The sequence below is a fragment of the Xenopus laevis genome, chromosome 4L (assembly GCF_017654675.1).
Source record: "Xenopus laevis strain J_2021 chromosome 4L, Xenopus_laevis_v10.1, whole genome shotgun sequence".
NCBI classification, from domain to species: Eukaryota; Metazoa; Chordata; class Amphibia; order Anura; family Pipidae; genus Xenopus; species Xenopus laevis.
The window spans coordinates 10337043-10357346 of NC_054377.1; the positions used below are offsets into that span (position 1 = coordinate 10337043).

The 20304-nt window shown below is 41.3% G+C and overlaps 1 protein-coding gene across 2 annotated transcripts; it reads left to right on the plus strand.

Annotated features, from left to right (window-relative positions):
* Positions 1-2818: 2818 nt before the first annotated feature.
* astl2g.L (astacin-like metallo-endopeptidase 2 gene g L homeolog) lies at positions 2819-17218 on the plus strand. 2 transcript variants are annotated; one of them, XM_018257357.2, is made up of 14 exons: positions 2819-3376; positions 7619-7862; positions 8273-8300; positions 9390-9458; positions 10992-11132; positions 11601-11718; positions 12093-12271; positions 12393-12474; positions 12839-12966; positions 14833-14948; positions 15057-15282; positions 15989-16107; positions 16339-16555; positions 16970-17218. In XM_018257357.2, exons 2-14 carry the CDS (start codon positions 7794-7796, stop codon positions 16984-16986), a joined length of 1509 nt encoding a protein of 502 aa, XP_018112846.1. In that variant the 5' UTR covers positions 2819-3376; positions 7619-7793; the 3' UTR covers positions 16987-17218. The 2 variants fall into 2 exon arrangements, with proteins under 2 accessions (XP_018112846.1, XP_041445755.1); XM_041589821.1 differs by lacking the exon at positions 7619-7862.
* Positions 17219-20304: the final 3086 nt, after the last annotated feature.

Consider the following 20304-nt stretch of genomic DNA (forward strand, 5'->3'; position numbering starts at 1 on the left):
CTATATTCCGGTCAATGTGCTGGGGCTGCGCACAGCCACATTTTTATGAGCTTATTTATTTATTTATTTTTTTACTAATTATGGAGCCATCCACAGTTTTTAAGCACTTTTTGGAGAAGGTCTATTAAACTCCCTGGGCTATTCACAGATCTAGGGGAGATGTATGGCCTTTAGGCTCCTTCTCCCCCTGAACCCGGCCCGCAAATATATTTGGGACCTCTTCAGTGGTCCATTTATGAATTGGGCCCAGTTGCACCTGTTGCACTGTCTCTGCCTGCAGGCTGGGCTGAAAGGAGTCCCATTATCCACCTTCGGTGTGTCCCTGATATGATTAGTTCTGCTTGGCTTGTACAAGGGGAGTCAGGATTATACAGGATCATGGCAGGTGTATGTGGATTCCTCCAGTCACAATAACACAAATAATCTTTTCTATAACTTTATTACCTAAATGTCTTTGTAATAATTTCGACTTATATAGTTAGTAGAAAGCTACTAAAGTGCACCACGATGTGCTCATTTTAAAGGCATTTTTAGTGCTGGACCAAAACTAAAGAAAACCCTAGGCAAGCCTTCTGCCCCCAATTCCACACCCCATACTACAGAGAGGTGACGTGGGGGGAATTAGGTGATGAGTTGATGATGGAGTGATGAACAGTAGCAGCAATGTATGATGGTGATGAGCAGGACCCCCGCTGAGCAGGACCCCACCACTGTTTTATTTTGCCGGCTAGGGAGTGGAAATTATAGAAAGCCAAATTAGAGGTAGGTTAGGCAGGGGTCAGACCCTTTGGCTGCAGGGGGCACCAGGAGCTATAGGAGCACCATGAGGCTCTAATTCATATACAATTTCAATATTTATTGGTAAAACACGGCCTGAAAAAAATGTTGCCGTGGGGCCCAATAATATCTAGTTATACCACTGAGATTAGGGTTGCTACCTTTTCTGGAAAAAAAAAATCTTTCTTCCCTATTATTAACAGGGTGGTTCACCCTGAGCTAACTTTTAGTATATTATAGAATGGCAAATTCTAAGCCACATTTCAATTGGTCATCGTTATTTCTTTTTTACATTTCATTAATCATTTGCCTTTTTCTTCTGACTCTCTCCAGCTTTCAAAGTTGGGGTCACTGACCCCATCTAAAAAAAACAAATGCTCTGTAAGGCTACAAACATATTGTTATTGCTACTTTTATTACTCCTCTTTCTATTCAGGCCTCTCCTATTCATATATCAGTCTATTATTTAAATCAATGCATGGTTGCTAGGGGCATTTGGACCCTCGTAACTGGATTGATGAAATTGAAAACTGCAGAGCTGCTGAATAAAAAGCTAAATAACTCAAAAACCACAAATAATAATAAAATGAAAACCCAATTGCAAATGATCTCAGAATATCCCTTTCTACGTCATACTAAAAGCCTTTGGAGATGGGAACAGGTGAGATTCAGCATGAATACATCACTGCTGAATGCAGGTGGCACTGTATTCATGGGTGGGGAGTAGTGATGGGCGAATTTATTAGCCAGGCGCGAATTCGCGGCGTATTCCTGCGATTTGCCGCTGGAGAATAAATTTGCGAAACCGCCGGCGTCCGTTTTTTATCTAATGACCTCTTGGATACATAAAGGGGCAGATTTACTAAGGGTCGAATATCGAGGGTTAATTAACCCTCGATATTCGACTTGGAACTAAAATCGTTCGACTTCCAATATCGAAGTCGAACGATTTAGCGCTAATCCTACGATCGAACGATCGAACGATTAAATCCTTCGAATCGAACGATTCAAAGGATTTTAATCCAACGATCGAAGGAATATCCTTCGATCAAAAAAACTCAGGCAAGCCTATGGGGACCTTCCCCATAGGCTAACATTGACTTCGGTAGCTTTTAGCTGCCGAAGTAGGGGGTCGAAGTTTTTCTTAAAGAGACAGTACTTCGATCATCGAATGGTCGAATAGTCGAACGATTTTTAGTTTGAATCGTTCGATAGTCGTAGTCGAAGGTCGAAGTAGCCCATTCGATGGTCGAAGTAGCCCAAAAAACACTTCGAAATTCGAAGTTTTTTTAATTCGAATCCTTCACTCGAGCTTTGTAAATGTGCCCCATAGTGTTGAGTAATGAATGTTATATTTTGTTTTATATAAATGAATGTTTAGTTGGTAAGAAACTTCTGTTCTGAAAAGGATGTTTTCTCAGACTCCTAACACAGGTGTATAGCCTTTGTGCTTAAAGCAAATCTCAAAGGTTGTATAATCCTTGGGGGCACATTTAAAAAAACTTCGAATTTCGAAGTGTTTTTTGGGCTACTTCGACCATCGAATGGGCTACTTCGACCTTCGACTACGACTTCGACTACGAATCGAATGATTCGAACTACAAATCGTTCGACTATTCGACCATTCGATAGTCGAAGTACTGTCTCTTTAAGAAAAACTTCGACCCCCTAGTTCGGCAGCTAAAAGCTACCGAACTCAATGTTAGCCTATGGGGAAGGTCCCCATAGGCTTGCCTGCGTTTTTTTGATCGAACGAATAATCCTTCGATCGTTCGATCGCAGGATTTGCGCTAAATCGTTCGACTTCGATATTCGAAGTCGAACGATTTTAGTTCCTGGTCGAATGTCGAGGGTTAATTAACCCTCGATATTCGACCCTTAGTAAATCTGCCCCTTGGTGTCTGTGTGAATAAGATGAGAACACCTTGAAGGATTTTACAAACTATCCACAGTATAGAGCACACCTGTTTGAGAGGGTAATAATTAATGAAGGACAGACCAATTTTGAATGGTTAGTGTGTTCACAAGTATATTGTATGTGTACTGAAGGTATTAAGGAATCATAAAGTATTGTTTCAGTTTCAGACAATGTCAACAGTAATGTTTAACACCAGACTAAGGAGGTCAAAGGCTATTATGTATTTTTTAGATATTTTTAGGTCACGATGTTTGAGGCAATAGTGCCATCTACAGGTAGTGTAGGACATCACGCCCAGGGGTCAATGATTGACATTTTACAAAATATTTAGATTAAATGGTGATAGTTTAACTTTTTGGAGACTACCCTTCAATTCCAATTGGTTAATTGATTAATCCCAGGGGTTGAGTTTTAGACAGAAAGGAGGGATAAATTAGGAGACACTGGGATACTAAGAAGAAGATGGAGGAAAAGAATTAAAGAAAGGAACTAAGAACAGGAGAGGAACTAAGAACTGGAAAAGAAAAGAATTGGGGAAGAACTCTCAAGAATTTTAGAAGATAGGATTCAGATCCCACACACGCAATCTCATACTTAAAGCTATTGCTAGGCACTTTGCCAGATCAGACAACTGCAAGGATAGAAAGGATAACACCGTAGGCCAACAGAATCCTATACTTGGTAATTATAAATTTCAATTATATTAAAGCACATTGAGCTATACGCTTGGATATTTGTTGATTCTATATATATATATATCATATAGTCAGACTCTAATAGACACTAAGGGGCACATTTACAAAGCTCGAGTGAAGGATTCGAATTAAAAAAACTTCGAATTTCGAAGTGTTTTTTGGGCTACTTCGACCATCGAATGGGCTACTTCGACCTTCGACTACTACTTCGACTTTGAATCGAACGATTCGAACTAAAAATCGTTCGACTATTCGACCATTCGATAGTCGAAGTACTGTCTCTTTAAGAAAAACTTCGACCCCCTACTTCGGCAGCTAAAAGCTACCGAAGTCAATGTTAGCCTATGGGGAAGGTCCCCATAGGCTTGCCTGAGATTTTTTGATCGAAGGATATTCCTTCGATCGTTGTATTAAAATCCTTCGAATCGTTCGATCGCAGGATTTGCGCTAAATCGTTCGACTTCGATATTCGAAGTCGAACGATTTTAGTTCCTAGTCGAATATCGAGGGTTGATTAACCCTCGATATTCGACCCTTCATATATCTGCCCCTAACTTCAATGGAGTTGCAAACCATTGACACATGTTTATTGTGGGTCCATACTTTTCCCAAGATATTATTAATATATGTTTTCCGATGTCCAAGCGTATAACTTAATAAGGAAAGAAATTGGTTAATATAAAAGTTTCATTAATAGATCAGGCCCAATTTTCGTATTCCTTCCTTTGTTTTCCAATGGTGTAGTTGTTATAGTCAAATATAATGTGGGCTATTCTTGTAATTATCCATTGGAGAGGCTAGACAAATTCGATCATTTTTTATATCCGCTTTGTTTATAAAATAGCCTGTGTATTATAACTAAGCCTCGCTGAAAGTAAATGTATGCCATGTAGATGTTGCACAACTTATTGCAATTAATAGTTTTCAATTGTGTTCAATTTTGCTCCGAATTTATATAGTCAGCTTATATCAAGAAGTTTTTTGTGATTTTATTCTTATAACGTTATATATTTATAATAAATTCATTATTTTAATTTGTTGCCATGATTTTTCACTCTTTGTATCAGTAGCTTGGAGAAGACTCGATAATACTGAACTTAATCGGGCATATTATAATAAGATTTCCTCCTATTACAATTTTTCAGAAAATTTTAATTTTGATTTTTATATTTCGGTTACTGTTTATGTGACTGTAATTATCTATCATAAATAGCCCGACAGTTCAATCCTATTCCTCTGAGATAATTCATCCACTCTATATCTAATGACCTCTTGGATACATAAAGGGGCAGATTTACTAAGGGTCGAATATCGAGGGTTAATTAACCCTCGATATTCGACTTGGAACTAAAATCGTTCGACTTCGAATATCGAAGTCGAACGATTTAGCGCTAATCCTACGATCGAACGATCGAACGATTAAATCCTTCGAATCGAACGATTCGAAGGATTTTAATACAACGATCGAAGGAATATCCTTCGATCAAAAAAACACAGGCAAGCCTATGGGGACCTTCCCCATAGGCTAACATTGAGTTCGGTAGCTTTTAGCTGCCGAACTAGGGGGTCGAAGTTTTTCTTAAAGAGACAGTACTTCGATTATCGAATGGTCGAATAGTCAAACGATTTTTAGTTCGAACCGTTCGATTCGTAGTCGAAGTCGTAGTCGAAGGTCGAAGTAGCCCATTCGATGGTCGAAGTAGCCAAAAAAACACTTCGAAATTCGAATCCTTCACTCGAGCTTTGTAAATGTGCCCCAAATTGTATAAATATGAAAGTACATCTTTCAACTTTGGAGAATCATCCCTAATCCAACATAAGAAAATAGATTTCCGGGAAGCTGCCAGGACTAACCTGCAATAATCAAATATTTCAGTTGGAAAATTTGTTGATTAAATATTATTTGCCTCCAAAAAGGAGTCTTTCACACCCAATAAAGCAAAATGTGGATTTAATACAATATCTAATAGACTTTTTAATAAAGCAGGTAACATAGTCCCAAAACTGTTTAATAAATGGGCACGACCATATATAATGAAAAAAATCAACATTTTGCTCTCTACACTTAGGAAAATAGGAAACCTTTTGAGAGTCCATAGAGCTCTGGAATAGTATTCCATATCCAAGATGAGTAAACCGATAATGTTGATCTCTCCATCCCTCAGAATTTACATGTTTCCTAAAATTCTGGAAGGAGCTCAAAAGGTCTCCAGACGTTATACTAGTCTAGAAAGGAAGTCCATTTGGCTGATGAATTAACAAATGGATCATTAATAGTGATGGGCGAATTTATTCGCCAGGCGCGAATTCGCTGCGAATTTGTGCGATTCGCCGCTGGCGAATAAATTCGCGAAACGCCCTCGAAAACTCGCGCAAAAAGTGGGCGCCGGCGTGGAAAAAACAGGCGCCGGCGTCAAAAACAGGTGCCGGCGTCAAAAACGAGACGCCGGCGCCGTTTCGAGAATTTTTCGCCGTTTCGCGAATTTTTCGCCATTTTGCGAATTTCGCGAATTTTTCGGCGAAGCGAAACGACGCAAATTCGCCCATCACTAATCATTAACCTTGGAAAGTTTACTAAGTAAATGCGATGATATCAAAGGAATACTATTAAGGCCAGGGTCATCAGATAATTGCAATATTGAATCGTAGAACGGATTATTTTTCAATTGTGACCTAGTTCTGCTTCCAATTAATGAAAACCCTTGTCTAATTTGTGAATAGATTAATCTGTCTCTTTCTGAAAAGTTATATAACCTGTTAACTACTTCCCAAGAAAAAGGATTGCCCGTATCTGGATCTACAATATGCCTAATTTGGGATATACCAAATTTTCTCCATTTATAAGAAAACTGATTTCTTTGTTTTTTAGGAAAACCTTTTAAAAAAAAAGGGGGAAAGAAAAGGCGAGATGTTATACGTTTAAGTTATTCTGTTTAAACAAAATCTTCCATGTAATAACCGTATCTCTGTAGATATATTAATATCAATATGTTGTTCAGACCAGATTTTATGAAGAGAGGCTGTTATATGTTCTTTGGAATCTAAGAATAATTCAAGATCAAGATTAGTAAATTTCTCCTTACCAGATAACCACTCCAAGATGTATCTAGTATTTGATGCTAAATTAAATTTCCTAAAATTAGGAACATTAAGTCCTCCTGAACATTTAGAATTTCTCATAGATATTTTTGGTTTTTTATCCTGCCAAAGAAAATTACTCAAAATACGGTCTAACTTTTGAATATCAGAATGTTTTAACAATAAGGGGCAGATTTACTAAGGGTCGAATATCGAGGGTTAATTAACCCTCGATATTCGACTAGGAACTAAAATCGTTCGACTTCGAATATCGAAGTCGAACGATTTAGCGCTAATCCTACGATCGAACGATCGAAGGATTATTCGTTCGATCGAACAATTAAATCCTTCGAATCGAACAATTTTAATACAACGATCGAAGGAATATCCTTCGATCAAAAAATCTCAGGCAAGCCTATGGGGACCTTCCCCATAGGCTAACATTGACTTCGGTAGCTTTTAGCTTCCGAAGTAGGGGGTCGAAGTTTTTCTTAAAGAGACAGTACTTCGACTATCGAATGGTCGAATAGTCGAACGATTTTTAGTTCGAATCGTTCGATACGAAGTCGAAGTAGTAGTCGAAGGTCGAAGTAGCCCATTCGATGGTCGAAGTAGCCCAAAAAACACTTCGAAATTCGAAGTTTTTTTAATTCGAATCCTTCACTCGAGCTTCATGAATCGGCCCCTAAGTCCTCCTGAACATTTAGAATTTCTCATAGATATTTTTGGTTTTTTATCCTGCCAAAGAAAATTACTCAAAATACGGTCTAACTTTTGAATATCAGAATGTTTTAACAATAAGGGTAAGTTAAGGATGGGATATATAATCTTTGGAAAAATTAGCATTTTAAATAATGCCACTCTTCCCATTAAATTTTGTGGACTATTAATCCATTTCTTGCAAAGGACATTCATATTCTGAATTAAAGGAGTGTAATTTAGATCTACATTTTTGTAAGTGAGACTTTTCAGTATAATGCAGCAAGGAGATGGGTCTCCCATAATTTGGTTTTAGAGGCACCTGTCCCTTCCCCGTGTAACTTAATTTTACATTAAATGTAATGTGTCTTCTATGTGTGTTACATGCCTATTTGCTATGAGTGTATCACTTCATTCAGACTCTACCTAATAATAACTCTGATTCTATTAGTTCCCCCATATACACCCTGAGGGCTCGCTACAATGTGCCTTGAAGCTGATTGGCTCTCAGACTGACCAAATTCACAATATAAACTCTGTCTGTCTGGACTGAGCACAAAGATCCAAATAAAAAGAAAAGGTAGTAAACAAATCCACTGAGAGCGTTGAGCTGTGATTCCTGCAGGATGAATATTGTGACGTCATGTCTAATTGTGACATCGCTCGTACAATGCAGCTTTGGAGCTTCTTTGGAGGTAAGTAGCATTTAAAGACAATGCTCCTGGGGGATATTATCTGATATTGTAGGTGAATTCCAATACAACCTAAAAATGGGACACTATATAAAACCAAAACTGCCCCCACATGTAAATCGCTCGCTAGCAATTCACCTGCAGATTGGGGGCAGTGTTGGGTGCTTTGGCGCAGCTCTTCTGAGCTCTCTAAACTGTGTTTGAAAACACACCAAATCCTTCCCAACTGGCCCTGTTTTGGCAGGATTGTCCTATATCATGCAGCAGCCAATGGGCCATGCCAGATATTGGGTGAGAATTAGCTTTCTTTTCACTGGGTAGATTGGGGGCAGTTTGGCAACAGGGAGGGTTGCACGGAATATTTCCAACTGTTTTTCAGTTTCTAAAAAGTATTTTTCTTCTTCTATTTTCAGATTTATTTTGAAAATATGAATAAAAACGGTTGGTATAGATCTACTTTTTGTTTTTATTTTTTTAAATAGATCTGATGCAGCCGACACCTGCTTGTGCTCCCTTAATGGCAAGTCTGAATGATGTGCAAGTTTGGGGAGGGTCGGGGGTGAGAGAGAGAACACTTATGTGCCTTTCCCTACCTCTCATGAATACAGGGCTGCTGAACACTGGCAGCAATGTATTCATTTGGCACCCTTTCCCTTATCACTCTGCATTGACCTCCCATTGTGTTATAATCTCATTGTAAGGAGCCAAAGTTGGAGCACAGGCTCACAGTCAAGTGATGTGTCCCCACATCATTGGGGTTTAACCAGCCAAATACGACTGTAAATTACTTGTCTATAGATAGGACCCTGAGGTTTATCTTAACTTAAATGCCATACGACTATGCAACATAGGTATTCCCCTGTACTAAGCACAATTCAGCAGGAACAGTCCCCTAAGTTTGCTCATAGTCTGTACAGAGAGATCCCATAAAACTATGGCAGTATAGGTATTCCCCTGTACTAAGCACAATTCAGCAGGAACAGTCCCCTAAGTTTGCTCATAGTCTGTACAGAGAGATCCCATAAAACTATGGCAGTATAGGTATTCCTCTGTACTAAGCACAATTCAGCAGGAACAGTCCCCTAAGTTTGCTCATAGTCTGTACAGAGAGATCCCATAAAACTATGGCAGTATAGGTATTCCCCTGTACTAAGCACAATTCAGCAGGAACAGCCCCTAAGTTTGCTCATAGTCTGTACAGAGAGATCCCATAAAACTATGGCAGCATAGGTATTCCCTGTACTAAGCACAATTCAGCAGGAACAGCCCCTAAGTTTGCTCATAGTCTGTACAGAGAGATCCCATAAAACTATGGCAGCATAGGTATTCCCCTGTACTAAGCACAATTCAGCAGAAACAGCCCCCTAACTTTGCTCATAGCCTGTTTAAAGAGATAACATAAAACTTTGGCAGCATATGTATTCCCCTGTACTGAATATAATTCAGCAGATAAGTATGAGAGCACAGTTACCCTTTAATCAAATGCAATAGATGGAAATTAACTGAACTCTTGTTTTATTTTCCCTCTAGCTGTTAATACAGAAGAAGCCAAGCCAGAACCTAAAGATGTTTTCAGTTTCATCGCAGAGTCCAACAAAGGTACAGGGTTTATTGAGACACCCCCAGAAACAACCAATATCAAGAAATATCTGTTATAGCTTAGTCATAATTTACTGATACCTTCTTGCAGGCCTGGACCAGGGGCGTTGTGCAAATGTGATTGAGAAACTCGCCTCAGGCAGCAGCACCCCACTGGTGCCACTCTTGGTAATTCTAATAGTTTTGGATTAGGACAAACCCCCGAATCCTTCGCGAAAGATTCGGCCGAAAACCGAACCGAATTTGAATCCTAATTTGCACATGCAAATTAGGGGTGGGAAGGGGAAAAATTTTTTACTCCCTTGTTATGTGACAAAGGTGACGTGATTACCCTCCCCGCCCCTAATTTGCATAAGCAAATAAGGATTCGGATTCGATTCGGCCGAATCCGAATCCTGCTGAAAAAGGCCGAATCCTTGCCGAGTCCCGAACAGAATCCTGGATTCGGTGCATCCCTATTTAAAAGCCTAATTTTTGGTTTTCAGGCCTAGATCCTATCTGATCACCATTGGAAGCAGCAGTCCTGCCCTGCTTTATGGCAGCTGAGATTCTAGCTATCTGTATAACAGAACATTCTGTCCCAGTGGCTGCACAGATCCTATCTGATCCCCATTGTAAGCAGCAGTCCTGTCCTGCTTTATGGCAGCTGAGATTCTAGCTATCTGTATAACAGAACATTCTGTCCCAGTGGCTGCACAGATCCTATCTGATCCCCATTGTAAGCAGCAGTCCTGCCCTGCTTTATGGCTGAGGTTCTAGCTATCTGTATAACAGAGCATTCTGTCCCAGTGGCTGCACAGATCCTATCTGATCCCCATTGTAAGCAGCAGTCCTGCCCTGCTTTATGGCAGCTGAGATTCTAGCTATCTGTATAACAGAGCATTCTGTCCCAGTGGCTGCACAGATCCTATCTGATCCCCATTGTAAGCAGCAGTCCTGTCCTGCTTTATGGCAGCTGAGATTCTAGCTATCTGTATAACAGAACATTCTGTCCCAGTGGCTGCACAGATCATATCTGATCCCCATTGTAAGCAGCAGTCCTGTCCTGCTTTATGGCAGCTGAGATTCTAGCTATCTGTATAACAGAACATTCTGTCCCAGTGGCTGCACAGATCCTATCTGATCCCCATTGTAAGCAGCAGTCCTGCCCTGCTTTATGGCTGAGGTTCTAGCTATCTGTATAACAGAGCATTCTGTCCCAGTGGCTGCACAGATCCTATCTGATCCCCATTGTAAGCAGCAGTCCTGCCCTGCTTTATGGCTGAGGTTCTAGATATCTGTATAACAGAACATTCTGTCCCAGTGGCTGCACAGATCCTATCTGATCCCCATTGTAAGCAGCAGTCCTGCCCTGCTTTATGGCTGAGGTTCTAGCTATCTGTATAACAGAGCATTCTGTCCCAGTGGCTGCACAGATCCTATCTGATCCCCATTGTAAGCAGCAGTCCTGCCCTGCTTTATGGCTGAGGTTCTAGCTATCTTTATCATTTATATGTATGAGTCTAATTGTTGGTTTCTTTCTGGCATATATAGATGTGAAGATGTTACTGCGTGAAGGTGACATAGTTATAGGTGTTGGTCGAAATGCCAAAATTTGCGAGGGGAACACCTGCAGGTGGAAGGCGAATAGTGATGGAATAGTCAATGTGCCATACACCATCTCTACCAACTTCAGTGAGTATTCCCAGCACCACCTTTCATATTAGAACTTGACATTGGTCTACTCCTTCTAACTTCTGCCAGTATCTATTAGAATTTAAAGGTGAAATAACCTATATACTGTATAATACACAAAAACCATGAATATCTAAGTAAATTATATCCTTACAAACGGTGACTGGTGATGTCATCAGGTATAAATGGTGAGTTCTGATGTCATTTTTGTCACATGACTCACTAAAACTTGTGCATTTCAATAAATAAAGTACCCCTTGTTGGAAAATATGAGGATATTAGAAGTTACCTCGGAGTTCCATGACCTGTATAAAAACACTCGGCCTTTGGCCTCGTACTTTTATATGGTCATGAAACTCCTCGTGACTTATAATATCCTTATATTTTACATTAGGGGTACTTTATTCACTATATTACCCTAAAGATGATGGATTTCATGATTGGTTCTTGCCCGGTTCTTGCCCGCAGGTGCCGCAGAAGTGTCGGTTATTGTTGATGCCATGCAGGATTTCGCTTTGCTCACCTGTGTACGCTTTGTGCCGCGCACTGTGGAACCTGACTATGTGAAGATTATAAATGGTCCTGGGTAATATATTAAAGACTGTCAATGATTAGCTCTGTACCTTGAGCTCTGGTTTTCTAGTTGGTATTGGTAGTGGTGATGCCAAGGCATTTGGGCTTTAATGACACTAATGTTAATAGTGTTAATAAAATAATAGCAAGATGAATGACATGACACTCATTTTAGCAAGCACTGTTACTTTAAGAATAGGTATGGTTCCAGTGTCATGCCATGAAGCCAACATAACTCAACAATCTCTTTATGTAAGATAATGGCAAGAGCCTGACGTAGAGCTTGGACCCTTTAACATATCGTCTCCCTGTCATCATCCTCCATTGCTCTTCCACTGTCTCCCTTGGTCTCCAGCAACTCTCTGACTCCATCTTACTTCTCTCCAGCTGCTGGTCCTCTGTGGGGAAGACCGTTGGAGCCCAAGAACTTTCACTGGACAGCAACGGTTGTGTTACAAAAGGGACAGCCCAGCATGAATTGAACCACGCTCTCGGGTTCTACCATGAGCAGAGTAGGATTGACCGAGATAATTATGTCAAAATAATAACAGAAAACATCCTACCAGGTATCAGACTGACCAAGATCTTGAATGCACCCCATAAACTGCATAAGGCAGATCAAACTATGAATAACTGATATATGTATCTATGAGATTTAAGACTCACGTGTGATTTTGTGCTTCCCAGGGGCTATCGGAAACTTTGATAAACGCAACACAGATAACCTTGGCCAGGAATATGACTACGCCTCTATTATGCACTATGGAAGGTGAGTACAGACCTGTCAAGCCTACTGGATTTTTGGACGTCAGCTATATTTATGGCCTGGCAAAGTAGGAGCAGGGGGCATGGTCTGGGCAGGATAGAGGTGTGTGGTCAGAAATTGCCCCAATTAACCTATGGGAAGGCTGATGTCTTTGTGAATATATGGTAGCATGTAATTTCAGTGTTGCAGAATATATTATGTGGAAGAATGGAATCAATAGATTTAGACTGCCACTAAGAGGCAGCAATGCCCAGGGTCAGGCTCTAGGGGTAGGCAGAAGAGGCCTGTGCTTGAGGACCCCCCTAGTGTCATGATTGTGTGATGGCAAAGCTACTGCTACTCTATAACAACCACTTCTTCTTTCTAGGAATGCTTTTGCTAAGCAAAGCAACCTAAATACAATTGTGCCGAAACCTGACCCGACAGTGGCCATTGGGCAGAGATACGGACTCAGCAACTTGGATATTTCTAAAATTAACAAGCTTTATGAGTGTGGTAAGGTTCTACATCATAAACACAGAACCGCAAATATTTCATCATAGGATGGTAGAACCCTGCTTATCATATGCTTCCTTCTTTTGTTTCTATTCTACTTCCCTCTTCTCTATTGATCCTATTGGAAGTCATTTGATTTCCACTGAGCCCAGTCAATACTGAGTCTGCCCTCACCTACTCAGAGTCACCCTCCACTTGGCTCAGTCTAGTTGGAGGCAAGTACCAGGGGCGGATTAATGCCTAGGCTACCCTAGTGGTAGGGGCCCATGGGTTTTTTAAAAAAAATTTTAAACATTTTTTTTTCAATTTCATTTAAAAAAAATTCACCGGGGTCCGGGCCCCCCCCCCCACCAGGCTTGCTGGCTGGGACTCTGGCTCCCAGCGTCTCTCTGCGTCACAGTGTGCAAGTGCACAGACTCGCCGGGTTGACAATCTTCATGTGGAAGAGCCGGTGCTCACCAGTGACGTCATTGGTGTGCGATGACGAAAACCCGCAGCTACTTAAGTGGGTTGAGCGCGGCACGCTCTCGCACACCAGACGCAGGCAGAGCAGACAAGCAGTCTGACTGTCTGTCTTCTTCGTGACTCCACTGTCACTCTCACTCACCATCATCACTCCTCTGAGTCTTGCCTTTTTTTTTACCAAGAACCTGCAGCCCAAGTTCAAGTTGCCTATTACTGGCTGCACTGTGCTGGAACTTGTCTAGCCTAGCTAGAAAGCAAGACACGGGGTTGGGGGGCCCAACGGGCCACATGGCCAGCCAGAGTGGTGATAGCAGTACCCAGGTCAAGGGTCCTGCAGGCTGCAGCAGTCAGTGCCAGTGGGCACCGGGCAGAGATTTTTTTTTTAAATTAAAAGCTACCGTGAGGCGGGGGTCAGCCAGCAGCAGGGGGCACCCGCCGGGCCCAGCAACAGCTCTAGAGGCACAGCCAACCTGCGCCTAAAACAGTCTCTGTCTGTGAAGTCATTTTTGCTGTACTGCAGCCAGAGAAAATTTGCAGCATGCAGACAATAATTTTTGTTGCCTGCAGACAGTGAAATCATTTCTGCAGACAGTGAAATCATTTTTGTAGCCTGCAGAGAGTGAAATCATTTCTGCAGACAGTGAAATCATTTTTGTAGCCTGCAAGCAGTGAAATAATTTCTGCAGACAGCGAAATCATTTCTGCAGACAGTGAGAAAATTTGCAGCATGCAGACAATAATTTTTGTAGCCTGCAGACAGTTAAATAATTTCTGCAGACAGTGAAATCATTTTTGTAGCCTGCAGACATGTGAAATCATTTCTGCAGACAGTGAAATCATTTTTGTAGCCTGCAGACAGTGAAAAAATTTCTGAAGACAGTGAAATAATTTTTTTTTTTTTCGCCGCATAAATATGCTAGCGTCATGTGCCATTGCCTAAGCTTGAAACCGCTAGCATATTTACACACGGTCAGGTTTTTTTAAAAAAACGCTGCGTGTACCGCGCCAAAATAAAGTCCAACCCTAGAAGGGGGCCCAGTGGAAAGTGTAGCCTAGGGGCCTCACATGTCCTTTATCCGCCACTAGCAAGTACTCTCTAGGTAGTGATGGGTCACCTCTACCTCACTAAGGGAGATCATGGTCAACTGAAGGTCCTCCTAGAATTGTCACTGTATTTAGCCAGCCATGTGCTCTGGAGTATTATACATTGAGTTGGCCTTGGAATACAATGACGGAACCAGTGTAGAAAATGTCTTCACAACCACAAAATCACCCTCCTCCTATGGGTTTCTTGAACCACATGATGGAGATGGTCAACAATTTCTCAAACCAAGTAAAGAGACCACAGTGCAGACTAGCAGATGTGGGTGCATGTATCAATAGATCTGCTTTATACTCTAGGTGCTTGCAGTAACGTCCTGTCTGATACTACTGGATCATTAAAGTCATCGAACTACCCTGGCATTTACCCCAATAATGGAACATGTTTATGGCTTATACGGGTCCCAGATGGTCAGGTAGAGTATTTCCAGCAACACTATTTTCTGCAAAGAGTTGTGGGTCTGATATCTACACACAATAGCACAACTATTGGTTTGACTAATTTTTGTTTCGTATTTTTCCAGGTTTTCATGCAGTTCATGGCATTTGATTTGCAGAGCTCCACAGGCTGTGCCTCTGATTACCTGAAAGTCTATGATGGAGGCACTCCATCAGCTCCGGTGTTATTGGCCAAAGCATGTGGCACAAGTCAATTGCCTTCCATAGTGTCAACTGGTAATCTAATGCTGCTGGAATTTGTCAGTGATGGGAGCATTGCGGCCACTGGATTCAAAGCTTCCTATAGTACAGGTAATACCGCTGTGGAACGGGGCCATCATCAGAGGGAGCCCTAAGAGTTTAGAAGGTACGATTAAAGGAAAAGGTCCAATCTATGGTCCAATTAGGGCACCCCCCAAGGATTGTAATCACTTACCTGATACTCGGGGCTAGTGCTCCTGTTAGCAGAAAACTGCACCAGCCAGGGGTACTTGCGAGCCAGATAGATTGGACTTTTCCAGATAGATTGGACAAGTTTTGTAATATATGGCTGATGAATCAGGCGTGTGACCATGTATTCATGAGCCCACCATCAAGGGAGCCCAGGTGGCCTAATTGTCTAATAAGTGTCACCCTTTGGGCAGAGAACCCTGCTAAATTAGTATTATGGGGCCCTGTGATTACTGGGGTCTCACTGTCATGGTTTTTTACCCATAATGCAACATTCCATCCAAGAACTTCAGCAAAATTGTGCCCGGTGTAATTTAGAGTGCAAATGTGGTCATACACTCGCTCAACCCATATTGGTCCATGTATAAGCCCCCCTAACTGCATGCCCAACCAATATCTGTCCAAAAAACTTCCAGGTATCTCAGGCTGGTAAGAAAGTCTGGTTGGATGAAGACCACATTCTACACTGATGCAACCCTCTCCCATAGGCCCCAATATGATCCAATTGAGGGGCGTGTGCCCAAATGAACCCAGTTTCCTTTTAACACCCATGCTTTTTGTATCTCAGTGCAATGCGGATCAGCATTCTACAGCCCCTCAGGAGAATTCTCCACTCCAAACTACCCCTCTGATTATCCCCCAAACACCAACTGTTCCTGGATAATCTGGGCACCAGCTGGATATCAGGTACGTTTGATAACAGATCGTTGATAAAAAAAAAAAAAGAATATATTATTATTATGTTGTAACCCAGCACGATAAAGAGATTTGGTCGTAATGGACCAAAGGAACTCTGTTTGCCGATACTCATGGGAGTTTATCCTGTAATTAAGAGTTTACATTCCCTATAATATGTAATAGCCAACACCCCTTGCTGCACCCAGTACCAGGCACTGATCCTCTGTCCATGTCTCCTAGGTGTCATTAAACATGGCAGACTTTTACCTGGAATATCATCGGAGCTGTTCATATGACTCCTTGCAAGTGTTTGATGGCCCAAAGTCTACGTCGCCTCTCATTGGAAGGTACTGCACCAGCATCCCCAATATTGTCTCCACTGGCAACTCCCTGCTCCTTCAGTTCCGCAGCGACCGTCAAGTGCAGAACCGAGGTTTCAAGGCAAACTATTCTTTCGGTGAGTCTGTATTTAAAGCAATTATAAAGGGGACATAAACCTTCCATAGCAGGGATTCTCAACCTATTGCTGGACTGCAACTCCCAGCATTCTTCCACTGAACTCGTGAAACCTATTCTGCTGCCACATACCTATTGCCAACATCTGCCTGTGGACAAACTGCTCCAACCACCCATCAGGTTCTGGGCGAGCAAGTGCAGTAAGGCCCACCAAGTCGGAGCCTACTGGAATTACTTCCAAGATCTTATCAGTACTATGGGTCACTAGACCCTTTACTACAATAGCCCATCTATTTATGCTGCCAGGACATGTATATTTAAAAATGGATACCACTGGGTATTTATAGGGGGAAAGTTTTCTAGGAAAAGCCATAGCGAGACCCTCATTTTTTTCTTACATCTCATTTCTCTGCAGTGCCAAAGAAGAACTAAAAGGTCAACGGAGAAGAGTCGTGGATCCCTCAAAAATATTTAATTACATTTATTCAGTTGGTTTGTGTATTGATTTATATGTAAAAACCTGATCCTGTATTTAGAGATTCTACTCCCAGCTTTAATTATGTGTAATAATAATAAAACCACTTTTTTTGGTTGGATTAATTTGCTGTATTTATATGAATAAGGAAGGGGACTTGATCCTTGAACATCCCCCATTAGGGCTCAAATCTACTTTCCTCCCGTCCCCCCGATATCACACTGTAGCCTACTGGTAAACACACAAAGAGGTCTATGTAGATATTGGGCCTTAAAAATGTCTTGGAGGGCCACATCCAGTCATTGAGCCTCCATTTGGGCATCCCTGTATTAGGGAATTTATTGGGAATGGTAGGAAGATCCTATGAGTCTTACCTAGAGCGATAGTCATATATTTAAAATGATATAAGAAAAGGCAAGGTGGGCTAGACTAGTAGCCTTTGTGATAGTTGGCAGGGGAAATCCATTTGGTTTGGGTGTAACGTTAAGATTGAAACTAGAACCAGATTAAGTTCCTATACTTTTACAATGTGATTAGGTGCTGAGTGCATTTAAAGCTACAGCCAATCACTTGGCTGTTAGTACAGATCTCTGGCTCCTGGGATAGATGCACTTATGGGATCATATCTCAAAATGACCACTAGAGGGAGACAAAACTGCACTGTCCCCATCAATACTTCCACTGTCCAAGGGGCAAATAATGTGATATTGGAACAACATAAGCCAACCGCAATTAAATATAAGTCTCTTGCAATTGGCGCATATAATTCAGTTCTTTAAATGAATATAAATGACTCACTGTCTGAAGATGTTATGCCCCAAATGTATAAAGAATTATATGGAAATAATTCAAGGTAAACTTTAGGGGGTCTAAACAGTGGAAACAGGGCCCTATACATAGTGAGGATACTTATGTCTATAACTTACTGACCGCCCTCAAATCAACCCTGCCTAATAATACCCCCAGCAAGATATGAGGACACTGAGATTTATTATTTTGTACAGGCCTGTTCTTGCTTAGCTATGAATATATTCATAGTATATATAAATTATATATTGTTCATATATTATTCTATTTTGGATTGTGCACCTCTGGCTTCATTCTTCGGATTGAGTGCAGGCACTGTGGGATATATATATATATATAATATTATAAGTTTCCGAGGAGTTCCATGACCATATAAAGAGGCTTATACAGGTCATGGAACTCTGAGGTGACTTCTAATATCCTCATATTTTGCAACAGGGGGTACTTTATTTATTATAATACACAAGTTTCAGTGAGTCATGAGACAGCAATGACATCACTAAGCTCCGATTGTAACCGATGACATCGCTAAGCACCATTTATAAGCATGTCATAGCTCTTGTGTATTAAAAGGATATACTGCAGGGGTATATAATAAATATACAGCGGGGGTAAATAATAAGGCTATGCAGGAGGGGAAAATAATATGGATATAGAACAGGGGTATATAGTAAGGTTATACAAGAGCAGGGGTATATAATAAGGATATACAGCAGGGGTATATAATAAGTAGTAATGCACAGAATCCAGGATTCAGTTCGGGATTCGGCCAGGATTCGGCCTTTTTCAGTGGGATTCAGATTCAGCCAAATCCTGCCTGGCCAAACTGAATCCAAATCCTAATTTGCATATGGAAATTAGGGGCAGGCAGGGAAAGCAAAAAGAGGAAGTAAAAAATGTTTTCCCCTTTCCACCCCTAATTTGCTTATGCAAATTATGATTCGGATTCAGTTCGATATTCGGCCGAATCTTTTGCAAGGGATTTGGGGGGTTTGGCCGAATCGAAAATAGTGGATTCATTGCATCCCTAATAATAAGGATATACAGTAGGGTTGTATAATAAGAATATGCAGCAGGGGTATAATAAGGCTATACAGTAGGGGTATATACTATGGATATGGAGCAGGGGTATATAATAAAGCTATACAGTAGGAGTATATACTATGGATGTGCAGCAAGGGTATATAATAAGGCTATACAGTAGGGGTATATACTATGGATATGGAGCAGGGGTATATAATAAAGCTATACAGTAGGGCTATATACTATGGATATGGAGCAGGGGTATATAATAAGGCTATACAGTAGGGGTATATACTATGGATATGGAACAGGGGTATAATAAAGCTATACAGTAGGGGTATATACTATGGCTATGGAGCAGGGGTATATTAGAAGGCTATACAGTAATGCAATATACTGTAATAAGTAGTGATTGGTGAATTTGTCCCATTTCGCTTTGCCACGGATTTCGCAAAGTTGATGCCGGTAGCGATTAAAGGCAATGGGCGTTCGATTATTGTCGCCAGTGTCTGAATTGTCTCCGTTGCCGTCGTCCGGCGAATTGTCAGGGCAAATTTGCAAATTTATTCGCTGGCGCTGAAACGCGGAAATTCACCGCAAATTTGTACCTGGCGAATAAATTCACAATCACTAGTAATAAGGATATACAATAGCAGGGCTATATAATAAGGATTGATAGAGTTTGTAGGAAGGAACCCACACACCTGCCCTGGGAGCTTTATCTCTGCTATTCACTCTCTCTCTCTCCCCACCTGCTGTTTATGTACAAGTGAAGGCAGCTGTACTCTGGGCAGAACTCGCTCTAACCTCGCCCAACCTTACCCCCTTATCAGCTCACAGGCCTCCACGCCCCACCACCTGCCCATTCAGCCTTACAAAACTTTGGTCAGGGGTGTAAACGTCTTCATTCCATAATAAAAGCATTACGTTTGTAGAAACAAGAAATTTGCATTTTCCTGTTATTAAATGGTTTTCACACGTGAGCTGTAACTGGGTGTTTTTTTAAGAATGTGGCCCAGGTTTTATAACACAGACTGGGCACTAGTGCAAATCAGGGGCACCTCTAACTGACCCAACGTCACCTTTCATACAACTTCTTTAATACTTTCCATAGACCTCCTATTGTGTTATAATCCCCAGAGTTTTGTGTGATGTGACTGGGGGAAGGCTAGCCATACAGAACCAATCAATGGAGCTTTAAAGGTTTTGTAGGTTTGCTCATAGCCTGTGCCAGGTATCCCCAAATTGTCAGGGCACCCCCCCACCCCAGATCCCGCCCACACCACAGTTAAAAGACCACAAAGACATTAGTGCTAAATACGGTAAACTCCCCACACAAGTTATAAAAGGCCATTAATGGTCAGGGCCCTCCTATAAGTTGGAAAAAAACCTGTTGCGCTAGGGCCCCCCATAAAAGTTTTTTTTAAAGAAATTGGTGGTCAAGG

Excerpts from the sequence above, each read along its gene's own strand:
- astl2g.L (XM_018257357.2), top strand. The coding sequence starts at position 7,794 with ATGAATATTGTGACGTCATGTCTAATTGTGACATCGCTCGTACAATGC. Across the intron at positions 11,719-12,092 it reads AAGATTATAAATGGTCCTGG|CTGCTGGTCCTCTGTGGGGA; the intron begins GTAATATATTAA and ends ACTTCTCTCCAG. Across the intron at positions 15,283-15,988 it reads CAAAGCTTCCTATAGTACAG|TGCAATGCGGATCAGCATTC; the intron begins GTAATACCGCTG and ends TTTGTATCTCAG.